At 40.7% G+C, this 23,155-nt stretch overlaps 1 protein-coding gene across 1 annotated transcript in view; it reads left to right on the forward strand.

Moving 5' to 3' along the window:
* Positions 1–160: 160 nt before the first annotated feature.
* The window catches only part of WDR43 (WD repeat domain 43), a 23,795-nt gene continuing 800 nt past the window's right edge, over positions 161–23,155 (forward strand). Inside the window, exons 1-16 of the mRNA XM_009073372.1 lie at positions 161–190; positions 4,166–4,300; positions 6,025–6,146; positions 11,214–11,334; positions 12,477–12,616; positions 13,122–13,224; positions 14,273–14,337; positions 14,715–14,886; positions 15,388–15,474; positions 17,305–17,436; positions 17,885–18,022; positions 18,844–18,930; positions 20,296–20,327; positions 21,006–21,069; positions 22,002–22,115; positions 22,560–22,629. Coding sequence (XP_009071620.1) covers positions 161–190; positions 4,166–4,300; positions 6,025–6,146; positions 11,214–11,334; positions 12,477–12,616; positions 13,122–13,224; positions 14,273–14,337; positions 14,715–14,886; positions 15,388–15,474; positions 17,305–17,436; positions 17,885–18,022; positions 18,844–18,930; positions 20,296–20,327; positions 21,006–21,069; positions 22,002–22,115; positions 22,560–22,629 — 1,612 coding nt within the window. The remainder of the gene's footprint in view (positions 191–4,165; positions 4,301–6,024; positions 6,147–11,213; positions 11,335–12,476; positions 12,617–13,121; positions 13,225–14,272; positions 14,338–14,714; positions 14,887–15,387; positions 15,475–17,304; positions 17,437–17,884; positions 18,023–18,843; positions 18,931–20,295; positions 20,328–21,005; positions 21,070–22,001; positions 22,116–22,559; positions 22,630–23,155) is intronic.

Raw genomic sequence — 23,155 nt, forward strand, 5'->3', positions numbered from 1 at the left:
ATCGGTCCGGTTGGAAGGCCAGCGAGTTGCCACAAGGCAGGTTTTACGCGGTTCTGGGGGGTAGTGGCGCTGGAGGCTCTGTTGTTTTATTACTGTGTTTTAAATGAAACCCAGCAAAAGCACTGACTGTGTAAAACCGTTTGTCTTTCGTGTAACCCGCATGGAAGAAGCTTTGCTTGAAGGAGCAAAGGTATGTTGCTTCGTGGCGCGTCCTGCCTCGATCAGAGAGGTGATGCTGCAGGACAGGTCGGCTGCTGTGCGTCCACTGAGCCTATGTACAGTTCACCTTTCAGTAAAGGCAGAGTCTCCCCACACTTCCTTACCCCTGGAAGTATTTCCGTGCCAGCTGCTACACTGTCTGTGATGCATCTTCTTGAGCCCAGGGATCCTGCCAGAAGGTATTTGGTAGTTTTATTCATAGCACATGTTGGAGGGCTTGGATGTTCTCCACCTTGGTCAAATTTTAGTTGACTTCACCTCAGGGGAACGCTGAACCTGAGAATCCTTGGAGTATATGCTAAGGTACCTTTGGATACTCTTTATGTTGAAGTAATTCTGTTTTCTTTACCTAGAACATACTCTTTCCTTACCAAAACATGTCTCCCTTGGATAAAGTATGTGAAATCCACCCCATTTATCATAAGAGGCAGGGAGGCCATTTCAAAGTGTGCTCTGGTACATCAGCAATTCAGTGTATTAGAAATACTGTAAGAGGTATTTCAGAATGCTTAGTTGCACAGATTACCAATCCAAAGGAAGATGATATTGTCTCACTTTTCTCAGTGCAGCAACTTAGTCCCTGAACTTTGAAAACTCCCAGAACATGTGAAGCCTGTGGTAAAAGGGGTTAGTTTGAGATTGGCCTTAGCCTAGTCATTTGTCATGTAACTCTGAAGACAGAGGGATCCATGCATTACTTGTAGGGCTTTGTAGATGGCTTTTCACTCTTAAATTGACTGAAACTGGCCTGTGAATGTGGGGTTAATCTGTGTGGAATAAAACTTAAGGTAACATACTGTGGTGCTGTGATGCTCTTAAGTTAAGCACAGGAGGTTACTGCATGGCTTCTAAAAACTTTTATTTTAAAAAAACCCCCTTGTTTTCTAGAGACAGCCCACAGGTGCTTGAATTTAACCATAGGTTTAGGGTAGTATGGAAAATGGACTTCATCAGACAGCATTTGGCCACTTCTCAGTGCTTTCTAATTATTCCAGTAGTTTGAATGCTTGAAAATTGGTAGGTGTTCAAGTGGAGCTGGAAAACACTGTTTCTTGGAATAATTATGCCATAAACCTTTGGAAGTCATTAGTTTGTCCTTAGACTGAACTGAAGAAGTATAGCTGTGATGATTCTGCCAACTACATTTCATTAACTGTGTTCTTTCTGACATTAGTATTTTATTTTTTTTCTTGGAGAGTTGGCATCTCTCGAAGTAGTACTGTTATCAGATGTTCAGGGGGGAAACGGTGCCAGTAGATATCCATAAATGGTGTTTGACCAGATTATACCTATTCTGAGTATGTTTTGGACTTCTGCCATGCTAATGAAGGCTGTGTGTTGCAGGGGAATGTTAGGAATCAAGTTGTGAACGGCAGGCCCTGGAATTGCTGATGCAGTGGTGGCTTACTGGGATGCTCCCTGCCCACGTGCTATCCCAGTGCCAGCGCTTCCTGCGTGCGGTGTTCATCCTGCTCCGTGTGGTGCCTTGTGCAAGAGTGAAATTCCAGCATTCAGAATACCTGCTTCCACTTTCTTCCTAACACGCTGCAACTGCTCTGTCATCATCAGCTGTCCAGACCTTTAGACTCCTCCCCCATTCAGTGTTTTAGGTGCCTTACTTCACATGTGAGCAGCAGAGATTGGGTTTCTGTTTAAAAAGAGAAGTCTCACTGGTTTACCTAGTCCAGTGTGGAAAAACGTATGCACATTTCCTTTTCAGATAACTTATTTTAACCATCTACTGATTAAAACTACTTTGTCAGGCAAAGTTACAGGATTTCTAAATAAGCTTGAGTTTCCCTAAATATGTAAAAAAAAAACAAATGAAAAGGAAACAGATACTTAGAATATTTCAGCTCCCCTGTCCTGTCCATGAGAACAGGGTGCTTTTATTTAAGACTGTTCCCCAAGTGAATCCCACATGGATCTTTGCAGCAGTCGGCAGTCTGTCTATGCACTAATGTAATGCAGAGTAGAGAAGTTTGATCAATTTTCTTTTTAGTTCTTAGACTGTTTTTTCAAATCACTAACAGGTGTCTGAATTTTCCACTGGCAGAGTTCCCGACCAAATGCTCCACTAATAGTGCTGATAAAGGATGGTCAGTGAAAAAAATGCATGTGAAAAAATTTGGGAAAATCTTCACTTCCTCTTGATTTCTTGACACTGGAAATAACTGCACTTCAGTGAGAATTCTGTTGTACTTTTGGGTTGTTGGGTTTGGTTGGAAATTGGCCATAACTGAAATGGAGAGTGAACAAATTTTAGGTAGAGCATTTATGCAGGGGTAGAGAATAAAATCTGTTCTGAATTGTAGTCTTGCTTTGCAGTGGAGGTGTGGGGAGTAATTAGTAAAACTATGTAAAGATGCCAAAAAGCACCAGAAAACACTTGTAGCTCCACTCTGTCTGTGGCCTTTGTCTTTGCATGTCAGACAGCAGTTTCAAAATTGCTCAGTTATCATTGCTGTCAAAAAAATCTCACAGTTCAGTCTTTCCTCATGTATTTTATTAAAACCTACTTGGTTTACTTGGTTGTGCTTTGCAACTGTGGTGGTTTCTCAGCACTTGTTTTTGTAATATTCTATAAACACTTTTCTTTCCAAGGAAAGATGAAGCCTAAACGAATACCTGGGAAAAGAATCCACATTGTAATCTCTTTTTTCAAGAGCCTGTTGTTGATGTAAAAGTTCTGTATAGCATTTTGGTATTTTTTGGCCTAAACCAAAACAGTTTTCAGTGCAGAAAGTGTTGTCTGTGTTAAATACAGAAGAAAAGAAAGCTCTGCTTCAAAGAACCAAAATATTTATCCTGCACTGTTAAACTTTTACATCTTAGTCGTGGTAAAAACTCTCAAATTTTACTTGTCATTCTGTCTCTGGACTGGAGTAGAAATTATTTAGATTCACTGTGGCATGTCTATTATATGACACAGCTATACCACATGGAACTTGCACAGTTGCTTACATTTTATCAGTCTCCTTTGGCTTCTTCTGGTTGCTCATCAGTGCAAATAGATCTGTTGTGTAGAGGAAGCATTAGCTTGCATATAAATAAATTGGAGAAGATGCTTTGCTGTAATGTAACAAATATAAGGAGACTTGCCAAAGTCCAATTTTAAAACCCATCAGTAGCATTAGGGATGTTTTTTTTCCCTCTGAAGTATTTGAATAATTTTTTGTTTGTTTCTGTATGTGTGGTTATTTGTGTGGGATTAACTGGGTGAGAATAAACATAGTGGTTTGTTCTGCCCTCTTTATTTTAGTTTCATGTGCTCAGGAACCAGTATTATTCTTGTCTTCCATTCCCAGTCATGTGCTGTATTCACACATTTTTGGTTAAGAGATTAAGTGAAATCCCTCCTTGAAGTGGTTGGTAGCACTTGCAGAGCAAGAGAGTGAAGACTTGAGAACTACTTGATTGTAGGAGGAGCTCTGGTACTGACAACAGGGCTGGGGCAGGCACTGAGCTTTGAGTTCTGGTTGCTTTTCCCTGTGGAGTGCTTCTGTTTAAGAATCATTATGAATACTTTGTGTTTGCAAGAGTCTTCTGAATAGCTTTTGAGAAAAAACAAATTGATCATTCTCAGTCAAGTGTTTCAATTTCATGGATGAAGTGTTCTATCCTGTCAGTCTTTACTTTTGCCTCTGGGGCATGAACTGTGTGAAAAATGGTTTTTTCCCCTCATATATATGGTTGGTATAGGCTGGCAAAATGGCCTCCACCAGATGTTTCCAAGTGACTCATAGCAACTTTGTTACTTTGTACACGGAGGTACAAGGTGAGTCTCTAGGCTTCTCTGTACTTCAGGGTCTTCATTTTTTTGCCTTAGCAGAGTTTGTACTGTCTGACTGGACCTCAGGGAAGTTTTTTCCCCGCTCTGCTCTGACCCTGAGATTATCTAGTCAGCCTAACTTATTTCATGGTTTCTCTTGTTTTGTTTTTCCAGGATGGCCCCCAGAGGAAAAAGCGGAAGTCTGAAGTTGCAGAAGTGGACCAGCAGTCAGATATCCTGGCTATCGGTACAGCAGTTGGTAGCATTTTGTTGTACAGCACAGTTAAAGGAGAGTTACAGAGCAAGCTAGTAAGTAATACACTCTTCATCACATACTGCCAAATACTGATGGTTTCAGTCAGTTTAGGCTGAAAAATCTTTGTTTTGACGTTAATGCAATATCTTAACATTTTGCATGGATTTGTTATTTTGCATTAGAAGTGACAGTAATGATGAAATGCCTAAGTGGAGAGTTCTGTCCTCTGTGGGAGTATCACACCCTTAGTTCCTGCACAGTACTGTGGGAGAGGAGAGCAGGATTGAAGTACTGATGGATGCTTGGGAAGGTGTCACATTGATGGACTCTTCTGCAAACTTGTCTTTCTTGTGGAAGCTTTTGAGCTCTGACAGCACGTGGTCTTTTCTGAATGGTACACACTGACATTCATTTGGCCTTTCCAATTGATAACTTCACAAGTACCTCCGTTTCAGTCCCAGGTTACATAACAAGCAAAACAAATCTGTATGAATCACTGTGCAGTTCATTGAGATACTTGGGCAGTACTTCTGCTTCTGAACTGTTAGATGTTTGTAGGGTGATAAATGTACATGAATTTAGAGAAAACAATGACTTCTTAAAATCACAGTGCATGCAAGTGACACTAAGTAATGAATATCCACTCAGTTATGGAAAACCTGTATCTATGCTTGAAAACTCTGAGCAAAGTAAAGATGTTTTCAGGTTAAAACTTAGTTTCATTTGCTTTGAAAACACTGTCTGCTTCCCTGTAGAGCAAGACAGCAGATGTGATTTCCTGCGTACTTTGGTTTTTTTACAGATAGGTTGAATTAAAATATTGTTCCTGTTAGAATAAGAGACGTTGCTTTTCGCCATCCTTGTTGAACAGAATGCCTTGCTGTGATGTAGTTTGTCTTGCTCAGAGCTGATTTGCAGTGACACATTTGGGAGTAGTCTGAGCAGGTTGTTACTTATTCAAATAGTGAAATTTTATAGACTGAAATATTTTCATATATGATTGAAGAGTATATTTGGAGCTACAGAAGTTTAGATTGTTACAAGCAGTAAGTAGACCCTTTGTAGGGTTTTCTGATGCAGTGATAGCTTGCTCTTGAATGCTGATACAAAGGGAAGGCTGCTCATCTCTGAGTGCACTTAAGGAAGCAGGCATTTAGATGGCTGTCAGCAAGACACCTGTGCTAGCCTTTCCTTTGAGCAAATGTCATACTGTTAGCCTGTTTGGCTGTGTGTATAAAAATAGCAGGCAGGACAATTTTGTTGTTAATTCTGAAGTGCTAGAAAAATCACAGAATATTCTGAGTTGCAAGGGACCCGTAAGAACCATCAAAGTCCAACTCCTGACCTGTGGTGTCCCACCCCAGAAGGGAAGGGAACACAGATTCCCATGCTGGTGGTCAGAAAGGACAAAAGTTGGAGGGTCCACAAAAACGTACAAAGTTTTATTAGGAAATGATACACTTGGCACGGAAATTGGTACAAGTTAGTCCCTTATCTTCTAGTATAAACACATGGTGATGGATTTTGAATACAGAGTAGGGTGAAAGAGAAGAAAGATTAAAGAAAGGGAGAGAGAAGGAAAAAACTTACTCAAATATGAAATATTTTTACTTTATATAACTGCATAAGTATGTTGGTCTTTAAAACCACACACTCTTCAAGTTGCCAGAAATTTGAATTTAGTTCTCAGAAGAGCACCTTGTTCATTTTATTGATATGGGGAAGAGTCAGTAGTCAAGACTACTTTAAGGAGTTGACTCTCTTTTACCTTTTGTAGGATGGTGGTCATGACAATAGAGTAAACTGTGTGAGATGGCATCAAGACAACTGCTGCTTGTATAGCTGTTCAGAGGACAAACACATTGTGGAATGGAACACACAGACCTGCAAAGTAAAGTGGTAAGTGATGCTGGTTTTCTGTCAAATTTGCTCACACTTTGTGTATTGCCTCCCTTGCAGGTTTTAGTGAGGTGCCATTGGAAATGCTGCACTCTGCTATCCAAGCTTCATGCCCACTGTACAGAATTGACTGTTGACTTATTTTTCTGAGATTGGAAGTGGTTTTATTAAGAGATGAAAGAGTAATTGCCATAGTTGGCTTTCTTCCTCTGTATATTGGAAAGGCTAGATGAAACTGTGCTGAGAGGAGTTTGTCGCTTTCAATGCTAACTTTTAGTGGGACTAAAAGTCCCACAAAATGCCAAAAAATCTTCAGTTCTAGAAGAAATCCTTGGAAATATGGAAGACCTCATCCCAGTCAAACATGGTGCATGCACTCAGCTTTGCTCGAAGGGCCTTGCTGTGATGATAACCCACTTGGTTTCGCTCACTGCTGATGCACAGTGGGGACAGTTCCACTTGGCTGTCTGAGCAGGCTGCTACTAGTGAGAGTACCGTTGAGCAAAATAGAGCTTAGTGTAGAGTAACAAGATGTCTGGTGGAGGCATTTACTTTCTTTTGTAACAAAGTCAAACTGTTCGTAAACTTTAAAGAAGAAACCAAGATTTCTATTCACAATCCTGGTTATCTTTCTTCAATGAAAGTCTAGGATGTGATGGCCTATTGATCTTCTCTTGATGTTTCTTTTTAGTAACATTTCCTGTTGTGTTATTACTGCAGCTCCTTGGTTTTGTTAAGGTTGGTGTGGGCCCTGCAGGCATTACCAGTTGCATCTGTGATTTCCCTAGAAAAAGGAAGCATCCTTATGTTGTATCGACACCCTGATGTAAAGTAGCAGAAGATGACAGTAAAATCACCTTCTAGCCTTCTCTTCTCAGGATTGAACATACCCAGTTTCTTCACCTTTCCCTCTTGCACTATGTACTGTAGTCCCTAAGCACTCTTTGTGCCTTCCACTGGATTTACTCCACTATGCCACTGACTTTCTGTACTGTCCCAGACTGGGTGTAGTGCTCAGATGCAATTTCAAAAGAGCTGCACAGAGCAATGGAACCATTTTCCATGACCTGCTGGCGACACTGCAGCTAATGCAAATCAGCATGCAGCTGCCCTCATTGCAACAGGGACCTCCTGCTTGCTCATCTTCAACTGACTATGAGGACCACAGGCCTCTTTTCTGCAAAGCTACTTTCTAGCCAACTTTTGTCCCCAACCTGTACTGGGAGTTTTCTATCCCCCCTGCAGGATTTTACTTTTTTTTTTTGCTTGTAAGAGCCAGTTTTCAGACTTGTTGAGGTGCCCCTGTGTAGCAGCCCTGCCCTCCTCTCCAGCATATCAACTGTTCTCTCTAGCTTGGTGTTGAATGTGAACTTCTGATGTGTGTGCTCTGTCCTATTTTCAGGTCATTAATGAAGATCTGGGCAATTGCAGTGGATATTAAGCACTGTTGGGATGTCCTTAATGAGTGACACCAGTAACTGTCCACCAGCTGGACTTCATACCAGTAATCACAACTGTTTGAACTCAATGATGCAGCCAGATCTTAGCCTCCTTAGAGTCCATCCATCCAGGTTATATATCTCCCATTTGGCTGCATAGATAACTATGTGAGACATTGTCAAAAGCATTGCTAAAGTCAAATTAAGTGGCATTTGTGGCTCACTTCTCATCTGCCATGACAGCTGTCTCATTAAGAAGGCAATCAGATAGATTTACAAATGGTGTCTGACCAGTGCCACATGTGCCTTGACCTTTGTGTGCCTGGACTGGACTTCTGGGGGAGTTGTTGTGTAACCTTCCCTGCTCTTTGCTGGATTCTCCTTCTGTGGATATATTTTGTCTCCTTTCTTTTTTTTTTCCCAAGTCATCAGAAATTTATCCTGAGCCTGTGTGACCACCCAAAATGATAGTGTGGTCTTGTAATAACACTTGCCATAGCAGTTCTGGATGCATCCCATGCAATCTTAGGGAGTCACATGTGTTGGATTTGCTGTTGTGATCCCTAATTTGGTGTCCCTTTACTATGGGGAGTGCTTTGCTCCTTCTGACTCTGGCACTAGGTTGAGAACATAGGAGGGCCTGAGAGACTTTGCTCTTCAGTGCTTTTGCTGTTTGTGCGCACTGAACGGGTCCCTGTGCCATTCAGGAGCAGCAGCACACATTCCTCAGTCATCATCTTACTGCTGCTGATGTGCTGGATGTGGATGTCCTTTAGCTGGCCTTCATATTCCCTGTGGATTTGAACACCAGCTAAGCTTTGGTTTATTCTGATCCTGAATGCCTGGACTATATTTCAGCATTCCTCTGTAACACATCTCCACTTGCATCTTCTTCATACTTCTGGTTTCTTTCTGGTTTTGAGTTGAGTCAGGAGCTTCCCACTTGGTCAAGTCAACTTGCTGTAATTGCTGGTGATTTTCTGCTTGTTGGAAGAGACTGGTCTTTTGCTTTGAGGAGGTTATCCCAGAAGGGCAACCAGTTTTCCTGGGCCTCTTCTCTCTTTTTGGGCAGCCACAAGTGGGATCCTGCCAGTCAGTTCTCCGTGTAAGTTGCAGTCTGGTCTTTTAAGTGCAGTGTTGTAATTCTGTTGTTCATATTGCTCATCTCTCTTAGGGTCTTAAACTCTATTGCAGAGTTTAGCTGGAGTTTTAGTGCTTTTTTCCCCTACTTTGAGTGGCTGATCAGTCAGTCATCTTTCACAGTGGATGGCTGCAAATCACTCACATCAAGAATAGGTCTTCAGCACTTGCCAGCATTCTTGGACTGCATGTGACTCCTGTGCTGCCCATCCAGCAGGTGCTGGGGGGGTTAAAGTCCCTTTAAAAGAACCAGGGCATAGGATTATGAAGATTTATCAATTTCTTGTTTAATCAGACAGTCTGTAACACATGTGGACCACATCACCCTTGTTGGTCTCTTGTACCTATAAGTTCTGCAGTGGCCCTTCACCTGTTTCAGGGGAAAGCTCCATGCATTCATGCCACCCTTTTATGTGGAGTCACCCCTCTCCTTTTTGCCTTCCTGGCATGTCCTTGCTGAAGTGCCTTCCTAAAGATCCTTTTATTGCAACACTCTTGCAAGGTATCCCACTGCTCTTCTATGATCCCAGTGAGATCAAAGCTCTAAAGTTGCTCGTGGACACCTAATTCACCCTGTTTGTATCCCACAGCCTCTGTGTTCATGTACAGGTACTTAGGATAGGTCCAATACATGCTGCTTTCTCTGGAAACATGAGAATTTTTGCTGTCATGCTTCTTGAGTGTTCCCCTCTGTCCCTGTCCCGTACCAGGGACCGTGGGTGGAAGAGGGGACTGTGTTTATGAAATGTAATTGGAGGCATCATGTTCTTTCATTTTAAAGATGGCAACAGAAATTAATTCCTGGAGTGCATAGTATAAGAATACATGAGCAATATAACATGATGCTTTTTATCTGAAATTGTGTCAGGGGCAGTTTAGGTTGGATATTAGAAAAAGGTTCTTCACTCAGGTGGTGTTTGGGTACTGGAACAGGCTCCCTGGGGAAGTGGTCACAGCACCAAACCTGACAGAGTTCAAGAAATGCTTGGACCATACTCTCAGGCATATGGTGTGATTCTTCGGGATGTCCTGTGTGAAGCCAAGAGTTCAACTCAGTGATCCTCATGGGTCCCTTCCAGCTCAGAGTATACTGTGAATCTGTGAACTTTTATTTGCAGCCTTCTAGACATGTTCCTATAGAAGTATGGATTGCTAGACAGGGAGTTGAAACCATATGGCTTTAGGCTTGACTTTACTGTAGAAGTACTCCTTAGGGCCACTTCAGGAGGTCAGTGCAGCACACATGGAATCTCTGGCAGAGCGACATGCTGTTGGGAAAGAGAGAGTTTCTGAAAAGTCAAGGCAAGGTGTTGTAGACAGGTAGTCTAAAACATTCAGGATAACTTCGTGTTTCTCTCTAGCATTTTGATGTCTTAAGTACTCTATCAGTGGCATTCTGGACATCTCTTTATGCAGCTTCTTTTTTTATGAAATCCTGTTTAAAGTTCTTTCTTGTAAAAATTATACAAAGTAAAGTGAAAACCAGTGCATTTTTGCTCTGTCTTATATTCTGCAGTATAGTTTAGACTTGTCTTTTTAGTACATTTAAAAATATCTTCTTAGTTTACATCATTAAATGGTTTGAAATTCTTAGTCTGAATTTTTTTGGGTTTTTTTTTTTTTGGAAGATCATACAAAATCTTGTCAGACTTTCTGTAAGTTGCAGTGTTGTTTGTCAAGTTTGTAGGCTGTAAAACTTTCAGAAGTGATAGAGTAAATGATCTAAGTTTTGGAAGACAGGAGAGATACTGCTTGGGCATGTGAAAGGCTTTTGGAAGTATTTCCAGAACAGCTGTTTATAGTCAGAATATGGTGTGTTGCAGACTGCTTCCTAACTGTAATGGGTTTGTGTTAATGCTTTCCTTGCAATTTTGTCCTGCAAGAAACATGTAGTATTCATATTCCTTCAAAGCAGGTGCAAGCTGTTCATGATAGCATCTTTATATTCCCCCCCACTTTTTCTGGTGTTTTTAAATAGTGCTTTGAACTGTAGAACATTAGGGTGAAGTTTGTTATTGTCAGTGGCACTGACAGACTGGGGAGGAGTGCCAGGAACTGAATGGTCTTGGAAACTCTGAATTTCAGTGTCAGGGAGTCCTTTCTGAATGGGTTGGTGTAAGCTTTTTGGATTACGGTGCATAGAGAAGTCAGGCACTGGTATGGCTATTCTTGCCCTATTTTAAGCAGTAGAGAACTTTGAGAGAGGAATTTAGAACAGAATAGGCAAATATTAAAGAAAAGGTCTACAGTTCAGTATTAAGTAGTTTTATATTTTTGAGTTGCTGTGGGTTTTTTGTAAACTAATTTGAAGGAGAGGCTCAGAAGCAGAATAGCTTTGAACTTTGACTACTTAAATTACCGGTTTCTAAATTTTCCTTAAATTTTCCATCATGGTGGTTGTGCATTTTGAGATTACCTTAATGAATATTGTTTTTTCTATTTCTGCATCTTTCTCCCTTTGTTCAAAAACTCTCTATCCAATATCTAGCAAGTGGAAAGGCGACAGTAGCAGTGTCATGTCTCTATGCATCAGTCCAGATGGAAAAATGCTGCTTTCAGCTGGTAGAACTATAAAACTGTGGGACTTGGAGACCAAAGAAGTCTACAGAGTAAGTACCTCTGTTAAACGAGATGTAAAAAAAAATACCCTTCTTCATTGGTGACATTATGGATCTTGATTGGACAACTAAAAATTTCAGTGTGTGTGAGGAGACAATTAACAGTTTTGGAGTTGCTGGAGGCTTTTGCTGTGATGATACACTCAACTGTGGTTTCAACTTGCTGAGAGTGAATGAGGACATGAAATTCCTTGGCTGTGTCTGAGCATGCTACCAGCACTCTCTCAAGCCTGTAGGAGAAAGATGGATGCCTTTCTTTTTCTCTAAGTCTCCTTCTAATACCCTTCTAGAAGGAGAATTCTGTTAACCACTGTATCAGTTACTGCTGCCAGGGGTTTTTTGTGTGAGCTCCCTGACTTTTAACACAAGTCCTTCCATGAAGCCTTCAGGTTTCCTTGCTAAACTTCACATAACTGGTGGCATTATCAGTTCTGCTGTTGAAACAGTTGGGAGGCATAGGAGCGAACCCCTTGTTGTTCCCTGCACAGGGCTCATGGCACATGCCCATGCTCTAGCTGATCCATGAGTGCCTCCATGCTCTATTGGCTGCTAGCAGATAGGACACAGCTAGTCTCTGAGTCTCCTGGTACTTGCTGTCAGGTAAGTGTGTACACATGTGCTGTTCTTGTGGGTTTGCTGGCACATAGCAACTGCCACGTGTGTCTGCGTCCCGTGGTGACCAAAACCACTATTTACAAGAGTAGATTGAAGGACCAATTTTTTGAGGGGCCTGGGGGTGGTGTGTTGAACAGACCTAGTGTGCCAGCAGTCCTGGGTGGTCTGCTGGAAGTTGAAACTGAAACTGATTCCATTGTAAAAGCTGAAGTTTAAGATGGGGATGGAAGTGCTTTGTGACAGTAGCAGAAGTACAGGTGAATGTGATTTCTTTTGCATGGATTTAGTCCCAGTGAATTTGCCTTTGATTCCCCACTTAACGTGTAAAGTGCTGATAAATATCTGTAGGGTCGGAAAAAGCTTCCTTGACATATGGAAATGCAAGAAAGTTGATCTTAAAGTTACAGACCCACAATTGTCCTTGTTGACTTAGTAACGCTTGAATCTTTCTTAATGTTCTTTAAGTAATGTTTTGAATTTTGCCATATGTCAGATCCTTGTTTTTGTTTTTGTCTTAGCATTTCACAGGCCATGCTACGTCAGTGTCATCATTAATGTTTACCACAGTGAAACCTATGAATGAAAGTAAACCCTTTGATGGAATTACAGGACTTTATTTCTTGTCTGGAGCAATACACGATCGATTATTGAGTGTATGGTAAGTAAGCTCTTCATAATTTGTGACAGGTTGTGTTCAGCATCGAGTGTGGACGCATCAAGTATGTTCTGAACTCTGTGATTAAACAGAAGGTGAAGCCGAAAGGACACTCTGGGGAAAATGCAGAGATGATCTCTTAAATGGTGGTTTTGATGCACTGATTGTTGAGTGAAGACACGATTTTCCTTGGCTGTGTCTGAGCATGTTTCCAGTTGCCATTTGTATTGCTAGTCTATGCCAGAACATACTGTGTAATAAACTTGCTTGTTCTTTGCACTTGCTCTAAGTTTTATGTGAAGTTTTCTTGCTCAATTTCACTTGGGAGTTACTTTGCACTTGCAAGTTAGAATATCTAAGCTGAAAACTTGAAATGTCAGCATCATATTTTTGGATGGGGTGGATACTACCACAGTCACTGGTCATTTATAGGTGTTATAATGCATGTCAGGTGCAGAGGGTGCTGTTTGTGCTATGGTAAATAATGTGTACTGTTCATGTCTTGCAGGCAGATCAGATCAGATAGGAAAGAAAAGAATGCTGTGCTGTCTTTCTCAGTAACAGATGAACCAACTTTTGTTGACCTGACTGTATCAGAAGTCAAAGAAGAGGTAGGAGTGATAGTTTGTAACCAGACATGTTCAACAACTTTCACTTGTCACATGGGTTTCCTTTTTAAGGGTGTGAAGAAAGAAGCTTGGTTTGTATTTGGGTTCTGTTGTGCAGAGATTAGATCTGAAGTCATGGGTGTAAGGATATTTATTACAGGTGCATTTCTAAAGCTGATAGTTTGAAATACTCCTTTTCAAAGCTACTAAGTGCAAATTCAGTGGGCTTTCCCCCACCCTCAAAATTTTGGTTTGATGGTGCAAATGTCAGTTTCCTATTTAGAACAAATTAGTAGTCAAAATGGTTGTTAGAACTCGGCAGCAAAAACACAAAAGAATTACTTCAAAAAATCTGGTTTGGGTGTGAATCCTGGTTTGGTTTTTTTTTTCTGATTTCAAGTGGTTCTTGAAGAAAGTTCAAGAAGTCTTAACTGCATTTAATGAGTTAAAAGCAGCAGTGTGCATTCCCCATATCTCAATTTTAGCAGGTAGAAGATTTTTGAAGCAGTCACCTTATGAAAAATGCGTGCATATGAAACATGTTCACAAACTTTCAGTAATTATTCAAAATATTTTTCTGCTGCTGCCTTCAGATTCCTTTTCTCAAAACAGTATTTCATGCTATATTTTTCTGATATGTCCGTTTGTTCCTTCTTACTGCATGTGTAGGAGAATATTCTGTAATGTCCCTCCATCATTTAATTGCTCAGAGGAGTCATCAGGTTTTTTCCTCTAAGCATATTTATAGTGTCAGCATCTTTGTAGACCTGTGCCTTTAGACATGTGTCTGCCACTGTACAAACTGTTCAAATTGGCATATATTAGTAGTAATACACTGAAGTACAGTTATGAGTTATCTTTTTGTCTCTACATAGTTCTACTAAGTGTTCCCAAGTTGTTATGCCTTTGATCTTCTTTACAGATTTAGTTTGATGTGTTTATGTACTGAAAAGAGTCGAATCATAGCCATGCAACTGTCTCTTGATGTCCTGTACTTACAGGAGGTTTGTTCTTTAATCTAATTAAATTCTCCTGCTGTGCCTTCTTTCAGCCTGTGAAGTTAGCAGTTGTGTGCAGAGATGGGCAGTTGCATTTATTTGAACATATCTTAAATGGGTAAGTTAGTATTCATCTTGAGGGTGTTTTTGGGAATGGTCTGGGATTACTGTAAGGCAAAGTTCAGTTTTGTTAAGCTACTGCCTATAAGCTCTTGTATCTGCTTGCAAACCAGGTTCCAGCTGGTTCTGTGTCTTGGGCTGATGGACACATTTTTAGAGAACTTACCTGTTGGGGGCTGTGCTGCATGTCAGTATTAAGTGTGGCTTTAGCCCAGATTTTGTGTCCACGTGTCATCTTAGCCACCTGTAAAAGGTGTGAAATGGCTGAGCTTGCCTAGGACCTGCTATTGAAAGGTGCTTAGATGTGCAAGATACTGAAGTGTTTAAGCTAAGTCTCTTGGAATGTTTTAATTTCTTTTCTTTTCCCCCCCCCAGTTATTGCAAAAAACCTTTAACGTCAAACTGTACTATCCAGATAGCAACGCCTGGGAATGATGGGGACTCCACACCCAAACCAGTCCCTATTCTAGCAGCTGCGTTTTGCACGGACAAACAGTCTCTGCTGCTGGTGTATGGAAACACCTTACAGCCCATCATAGAGAAAGTGGTATGTAAAACTTACTGGAGAGGGTTTGGATTCTGCAATATCCACTGCATACTGCTCTTGGTGAAATTGCTATGATTTTATTTTTTTAGCTTTTATTTTTACTTTTTTAAAATTGCATAACAAGACAAAGCCTATTCCTTCTCCCTTCTTTGGGAGCTGTGACTGTTGCCCCAGAGCTGTTCTGAATGGTTGGTTGTATCTTCCATTCTTTCAACTGGAGTACACCTTTCCATCATTGCTGGCTGTTTCTCATCGTTTCAGCTGTTACTGAGTTAGGCCATTGAAACTGGTTTTAATACTGTTTAAGTTTGCATGTGTGAACTTCTTTGAAGAGCACAGAGATCTGTTAACAAAAGGCAGATATGCAAAGGAGCTGCTGTATTAGAGTGAAAAAAAGTTCATTCTAGTTTATACCTCTGGAATTTGTTCTCATCTTTCAGTATTACAATGACTTGCAGGAAATGTCAAATATATTAATTGGTTTTGTTCCTGTCCTTCTAGTCTTTGAACTCCAGTGAATCCCACATATGTTTGGTAAGGGACATCCAGAAAGTGTTGTCACTTAAAACAGATGCTGCTCTGACAAAGGTGAGCTTGGCATGAAATGTGATTTTGTCACTTCTTGTGTTTTACTTTGGAAGTGGTAGAATCCAGTGCTGTTTTAAAATGAGTTTGGATTTTTGGATGGACCTGTTCAGAGCTGCAGTGGTAGCTACAGACGTCCATAGCACTCAGGCAGGTGTGGGTGCAGAGTGCTTTGTGACTGCTGTGTTGTGTGTCAGACCACATGGATACTCTCCTGTAGCTCATAGCAATTCCTGTTCTCAGCAGGTCTGCTTGAGAGATGGGGCTGATTGCTAGGAGTTTTCTGCTTGATATCAGTCCTTTCCTTAGAGTCTGTTGGTTTGTACAGCCTCTTGGACCCTGATGGTTTGGGGTGAAGGTGGGATGGCTTTATTGTAGAGAATAAATAAAAAGGAACCTTGAAGGGCATGTCCTTTTGACTCTTTCAAGAGGTGGCCTTCACATGTTCCTTCTCACAGGGACCTGGGAATGTGAGCTTGGCACTTAGATGGCAACAGTGTCCACTGAGGCCACTTGCCACTGTTTTCTCTCATGTAGGATCCCTTGGGTGTTTAGAAATAGGCTGTGAAGTTCTTAATCATTGTGACCATTCAGTGCCCTGAAGATTTGAAAGGCTTGATATATCAGTGAAGTGAGCAGACAGAGCTGTTTTTCTGACCCTAAGGTTAACCTGCTGGATCTGGTGCTCCATCAGCTAGCGAGAGTTTTGTGCTGATTTCTCAGTCTTGGAGCTGGTGGTGGGTAGCAGAGCTGAAATGCAGTGAGAGGTGCAGGAACACCCTAGCATGCAGTGATGATATCCATCTTGGTTTCGCTTTTTGCCGAATTCCAGTGAAGACACATTTCTCTTGGCTGTCTGAGCATGCTGTGTTGGGAGAAGGTCAGTGATGAGTGTGGTGAGCAAAAGGGTAGTATTTTAACATCGTTGCTGTTTTACAGTAAAGTTCTTGAGTCAGAAAATCTATCTTCTTTTTTTTTTTTTTTTTTACCTTTACACACAGCATATGGAAGTTGCTTTCCTCATTGTAGTAGATTATATTTGTGTCACTTCAATGGAGACCAGCAGGGGTTCCACAAGTACAGAAGTTTAGGCAGGTAGTTAAAAAAAAAAAGCCTGGACAGAAGTGCTGTGGTTGAAGAAGTGTTCTGGAAGTAGCAGGTAGCATTCTTGATACTCTGTAAGTGGCATACTTCCTTACATCCTCTGTGGGTCCGGGAAGCACTTGGTTATTAAATACATTGCCTTTTAAATTCCATCTCCTTTGTGTTCACTGAAGATGATACTGTAGCTTGTTTGGTATAACCTAAGATTGCCCTGTCACCAATCATAGTCTAATTCAGACAACTGTGTCCTGTGACTGAGCAATTCCTAGAGGAAAAGTGGATTTGGGATTGAAGCAAATAGTAACTATCTTCTGCTGTAGGATTGTGCTGCTTTTCCTGGTCAGATCATCTTGCCTTCCAGTGGAAGCTGAATCAATCTACATGCCTGGCCTGACTGTTAGTACATGTGGTATCTATTTGCTAGCAAACATCCAGATATTTGTTGTTGGATCCAAACACTTAATTCAGTACAAGCTTGTAAGAAAGTGATTCACAGGTGATTCCGAAGAGACCATTGCATTAGTAAATGATGAAAATTAGCTGACTGTTACTTCAGCTAGTTCATTGTTATTAAAAATGTAGGATTTTCCTAATATATATGTTAGAAAACCAGGTTATGTCAGGCTGGTTTTGTCATGTATGTGAGAGTCTCAGAGTATAATCAGTATTTTAAACTGGAAGAAAGTTCAGGGTATTGGTAATTCACACACATGGTTATCTCTGTACTAGGTAAAGACACCTGTTGTGAACTCGGACACCAAAGTTCTAGTGCCTGGCATTCCAGGACATAGTACAGCTGTCAAAACTCCAGCCTTGGGAAAGGAGAAGAAGAAAAACAAGAGGAAACCAGGAGAGACAGAGGTAAGGGTCTTCCCCTTTTTAAAACACAGCAATGATGGAGAAACTGGAATCATAAATCATCACTATACTTTCTTCAAGTGTCCTTGGACTTGCTTTGATTGGTGTGGGAGCAAGGTTAATGATACCATCTTTTTGTATGAAAGAGTCTTTCCTCTGCTGAGAAAATTTCCTTCATTCCATTCCTGGGTGCCTTGCCCATAGTTTTGCCAGATTGCTGCAGAACTCTTGTCACACGCTTGTGTCTGTCTCTCTCTTTGTACCTTTCAGCCAAAACTTCATCTTCTCTTTTCTCATGCTGTTCTCCATCAGGGCATTGAAAAAAGTATGCAAAATTTGTGTCATTTTCCAGCAGAATCAGAAGGAATGCTGTAGGTTAGATACTTTGCTTTCAGATGGTATTTCTGAGAAGCTGCACTGTAACAGCACTGCCCTTGTTTCCTGTCTGCAGGAGAGCATTGAAGAGCGCCTGGGGGCACTGGATATTGATGTGAGCAAAGTAAAAACTCCAGGTGGCCTTCCACAAACAGATAGCTTTGCTGTGCTTCTGGTTCAGGGCTTGGAAAGCAATGATGCAGAGATCTTAAATGTAAGTGTTGCAAGATCGTTGTATGCTGTTGTATCTGGGACTTGTTGGGAGCCTTCCTGAATGCCAGGAGGGCTGAACAGTTAACATCCTGTTGTTTCTCCCAGCTGCTTTTTGCTGGTTTGCTGCTCAAGGCAGTGAATGAGAGTAGCAATGTTACCTTTTTGTTGTGATCTGCCTTGCCTCCTGAGTCAGTCCATGAACTTGGAGGCACCTTGTTTATGATAAATTTGTCATGTCACAGTGCAGATGTTTTGCAAGTGGTGTGTCAATGCAGCCATCTTCCCTTTAGCTTGAGCTGGAGCATAATCTGTGCTTAGTCTCCCGAGTGTATGGTTTCCAAGCAGATATTGTTGGAAAAAATGCATTGATGACAACAGTTCACTTGAAAAAGCTTAACTTTGTGCTTGGACTGGGAGGAAATATTAATTCTGGGGCACGGAAGTGTTAGAAATTTGATTAATAGAAATTTCTTGTCTCAGATGCTGGTGAAAGGCATTTATTTACACAAGTCAAACAAAAATGGCAAGGGAAGTTTTAACATGCCTGTGGTGCTTAATTTCTGATATGGGGTGGGTGGGCTAGAGGCAGTGATAGGTTGTGTTAAATGGATTAATCAAGTGTCTTGCTTTGTTAATGGTACCTGACTTGGAAAATGGAACTCCTTTTCATAGTAAATCTTTTACTTGTTATCCTTTTCTTGGCATACATAGGTAGTGGAGTAGAAAAAGAGATTTAAAGCCAGGAATTTTAAAATTTTGCTAGTTGCTCATACACATGTTAAAACTGAATATACTCTGATGATATTTTTTTCATTTTAACAGAAAGTGCTTAACACAAGAAGGGACAATGTAGTAAAGAACACAGTAGCCAGAATGCCTATACATGCTGTCATTCCACTGCTGCATGAGGTAGGAGAGACTGTCCTTGTACTGTCATACAAACTATGTGTGGTTAGCATTCTAGCTGGGGAAAATCTAGGATATGTCTCGTTATGTTTACAAATGAAATTGGTTTGGTACTTCAACTGGACAGAAATGTTCCTTAAATTTATCTCTGATACACTGTTTGTCTTCTCTGGCTGAAGCTTAACCAAAGGACAAAGTAGCACTGTCAAAGCTAGGAAGATCATTAGGTCATGTAATAGTGCCTTAAATGATTATATGGGGAAAAAGAAAAGAAGTCAAGCAAAAACTTGTTTAGTCCATGGCAAGCAATTACCATTGCATCTTTTCAGCTGTTAAAATGGACAATAATTTGAAGCATGAAAACAGCAGTGCTAGCCAGAGTAAGCTGTATCAACATAAATATGCTAGATACTCACATGTGAGAAAGAAAAATAGAATGCATGCTGAAAGCAGTGAGTTTAGATAACACTTGGAAAATGATAGCCTGGAGCCCAGTTGCTATATTTAAGCTTTGCAACATCACTTAGTAGTAATTTTAATAGGGATTTGGCTTCTGAAGTACTTATTCAGTGATACTAAGTAAAATCTGTATTTGGACAGAAATATTTTAATGATTAGCCTTAATTATCATTACTTTTTTAAACTGAACATTGATTTGTTGCTTGTTATGTGAACGGCATTCTATAATGTAAGTTAATAGTTAGGTTTTTCTTGTATTTTAATGTGCTGGCCTCAAATAAGATTTAATTTTTGCTTGTACTGACCTTAACTGCATCATGCAGATATCCTGGTGCTGTGTAGTATTGCAGCACCTCCTCAGGCTTATGTTAATGAGATGCAGTGTTACTTCCCTGGGAGCCTTGTCAGGGAAGCTAAGTGCAAGTGTTTGACTATATATAATCACAGTGGGTGGACAGATCTTTGTGTAACTGTCTTCTCCAGAGCTTGAAATTTGTTCTGTGGAATAGCCTTTACCTGATACCACCTTCACTTGTCTCTCCAACTTGGGTACCTTATTACAGCTGCTTACTAAGCAGATACACAGAGACACATGAAAAAAGGCATTTCCTTCCGCTTATTCCTGCCAGCTTTATATTTCATATTGCCTTCTAAGAGTTACAGTTATCTTGTAATAATAAAACTAAGCTTCTGCAGGTTAGCAGCCTATGCATAGGACGGCAGAGCCAGCAGTGTAATTTTATGGACTCTGGCAGTGGTTAATCCTAGCAAAGTTCAAATGCCTAGAGAACTTTCTGCCTCAACATTGGGGCTGTCACAAGGATGCAGTGTTGTTTTTAAATTCACAGTGTTTGTTACTCATTGCTGACTATTGACTGATTATTAATTTTTTTTTTTTTGTCCTTTTAGCTTACAAAGAGATTGCAGGGCAACCCGTACAGGTAAGAGACACTCAACTTCTGTTTAATTCACCTGAATCTTTTTGCATGTGTATATGTTGTCCCGTCTGCCACCTATGTGGTTGATTTCCATAGTAACTGTAATTAAACTGCAGCATGTGGAGGGAAAAATTTTCAGCTGATTGTGAGTGCAAAAAAAGCACTTAAGGCAGTGCTTTGTCAGGATGGCTGAACTGAAATCAAATAGGGAAAAGGCTGCCTGAAATAAGCATGTAGCCCTGAGAATGCAGCTGAAGTCCCCAAATGTTTACACTATAGACCTGATCAATATGTAAAATAAAATAACTATCAGATGTATAGCTTGTTCAGTTTAATTATAAAATGTATTTAGACATCTCCTGGTGGTGTGTTTAATAACAAAAACTGCTCCCCCCATCTTGTTATGTTGCCATAAGGACAGCTTTGCTGAGGTCAGCTGTAGCTAGTTGTGGGGCTTGGGTTGGGTTGGTCTAGTTGAGTCCCTCACTGAAATGTCTGTTCTCTTCCTAGCAAATAACTTACATACCTCATCTGGATAGCCAAACTGTTAATGTTTCCATCTGCATTTGTCTTTCTAATGAAAGAAAGAGGAACACTTTATATAGAACCATTTAGCATCTAGAATGTGAGATGTGTGTCTCAGCCAGTATCTCTTTGATATAATTTATTTTTCTTTTCCAGTGCCTCACTAATGGTTCGATGGTTGAAATCTATTTTCACTCTACATGCATCCTACCTTTCCACAGTAAGTATTTTGCATTAATGCCAATGCACTTAACTAAAAGTAGATTTAAATTCTTGAAATAAATATATTGTCTTCCTCCAGGAATCTGTCTTCTGCTTTCCATGTATGATGGTGACCAAATCAGTGTACAGAGTGCCATGCTTCTGCCACTTTTGCCAAACTGATAAAACAACTACCAAACACATTGCTGATAAATTTGTGGTTGCTGATTGTGTTAGTCTTTAATGACATAATTGTAGCTGTCCCAAAGTCAAACCAAGATAAGTTATGTGACACCTGTGAGAGGGAACAAAATTAGTGTCAAAGAGTAGTTCAGCCTGTGTCACTAAATCTTTCAGAACTAAGTTTTCTTTGCCCTTGTAATGCTCATCTTGAGACTGTCTTGGGCATGACTGAATTTATAGGGTAAAGGTGTGCCAAAGTTGGCAGGGTAATAAGTAATGTTGTAGCTGCTGGATTGAGGTCCAGCTTTGCCTTACAAGTGATGGATACAGCACTCTTGCTGGGTTAATAAAAAGACATTTTGGCACTTAGTCCTTTCTTATGTTTATTGTAAGTTTGCTGAGTGTCTGAACTTGCACACATTGCTGAGGCTGAATTCATGCACTGGTGTATGTTCAGTTCCCATTTACATACCTTTCTGAATAGTGCTGTGATCCCTGTGTATGGCAGTGACCATGCAAAGGAAAAGCAGTAGAAGAATTGTCATGTTTTGAAAGTAGCTGATGTTTCTGAACATAGTTAAGTGTTAGTTGATTGGGCAGCAGGTGGTTCCTGTGAGCTGTCAGTTCTCACTTCTGTCTAGAATAATGTAAGCAAGGACTGCTTGCCCCAAACACATAAAGGTAGTTAAAAAAAAAAAAAAAAAAAAGAAGACATTTGGGATGTGTTGGTTAACAGCTTCTTCTTTTTCATCCATCTCTTCTCCCAAGTTGCCAGACCTTATTCCTCAGCTGGGAATGTTATACCAGTTAATGGAAAGTAGAGTAAAAACTTTGCAAAAGCTTTCACGCCTGCATGGAAGACTCTTCATTCTTGTCACCCAGGTGAGTTTCAACTGAGTAACATGGGATGTGCAGAAGTGTTGTTTGCAAACTTCACCTCCTGTTGTGATAATATCCGATGGGACCTATCCTTGGGAGCTTAATACTTAATGCTGTAAGCTGTGCTGATGATGCTCAAAGCAGTACACCTAAATGACTGTTTTGTTGGTCTGTGGTCACTGGAAGTGTTACATGTTTTGTCCTGCCAAATGTGTCCACTAACCCATAGAGTTTTAAAGGAGAATAATTAAGAGGCACTGGGCCAGTTTGGAGCAGATGCCTCTCGAAGTTTACTTTGTCATTTGTTTGGCTGTTAAACTACTGTTATAAATGAATTAATGTGTATTACTCTTGATGTAGGCTTGTTTTACGTTGTTATGAGTTTTGTTGCCTTTTAAGGTTGGAATATATGATTTCATCTAAGGCTAATCTCCAAACTCCATTCAGGTTGCAGCATCGGCAGCAGCTCAGGACGTACCTGAGGTTAATCAGACTGCAAAGCTGGTCTATGAGGATGGTAAGTGTTATATGCTAAGTGTAGCTCAGCTCCTGAGTTCAAATGAGAGCCAACACTTGGTGGCTGTTCACCGTGCTCCTGTGCTTATGTACCAGTGTACAGTCTGCAAATAGAGAGGTTTTGTGGGATGACCATGGCAGGGAAATCAGTGGTTAATGATGTAGTTAAAACATCCTGTAGTTAAATTGCTCCTCCCTTCCTTCCCCTCCTTTTATCTGCTTTAATTCCCTCCCATCCCTGCTTCACAAATGAAGAACCATAGAATCATTAAGGTTGGAGAAGACTCTGAGATCATTGAGTTCAAGCTAGGCCCTAACACCAACATGTCAACTGGACTGTGGCATCGAGTGCCACATCCAGTGTTTCCTTAAACACCTCCAGGGATGGCGACTCCACCACCTCCTTGGGCAGTCCAATTTCAGTGTCTATTGATCCTTTCTGAAAAGAAATTCTTCCTAATGTCTGAGAAGTCAGTCATTTGGAAGTTCAGTATGCAGCTTTAACTTACCTGGCAGCCTCAAATTCC

This window comes from Acanthisitta chloris, unplaced genomic scaffold (assembly GCF_000695815.1).
Source record: "Acanthisitta chloris isolate BGI_N310 unplaced genomic scaffold, ASM69581v1 scaffold1864, whole genome shotgun sequence".
NCBI lineage: Eukaryota > Metazoa > Chordata > Aves > Passeriformes > Acanthisittidae > Acanthisitta > Acanthisitta chloris.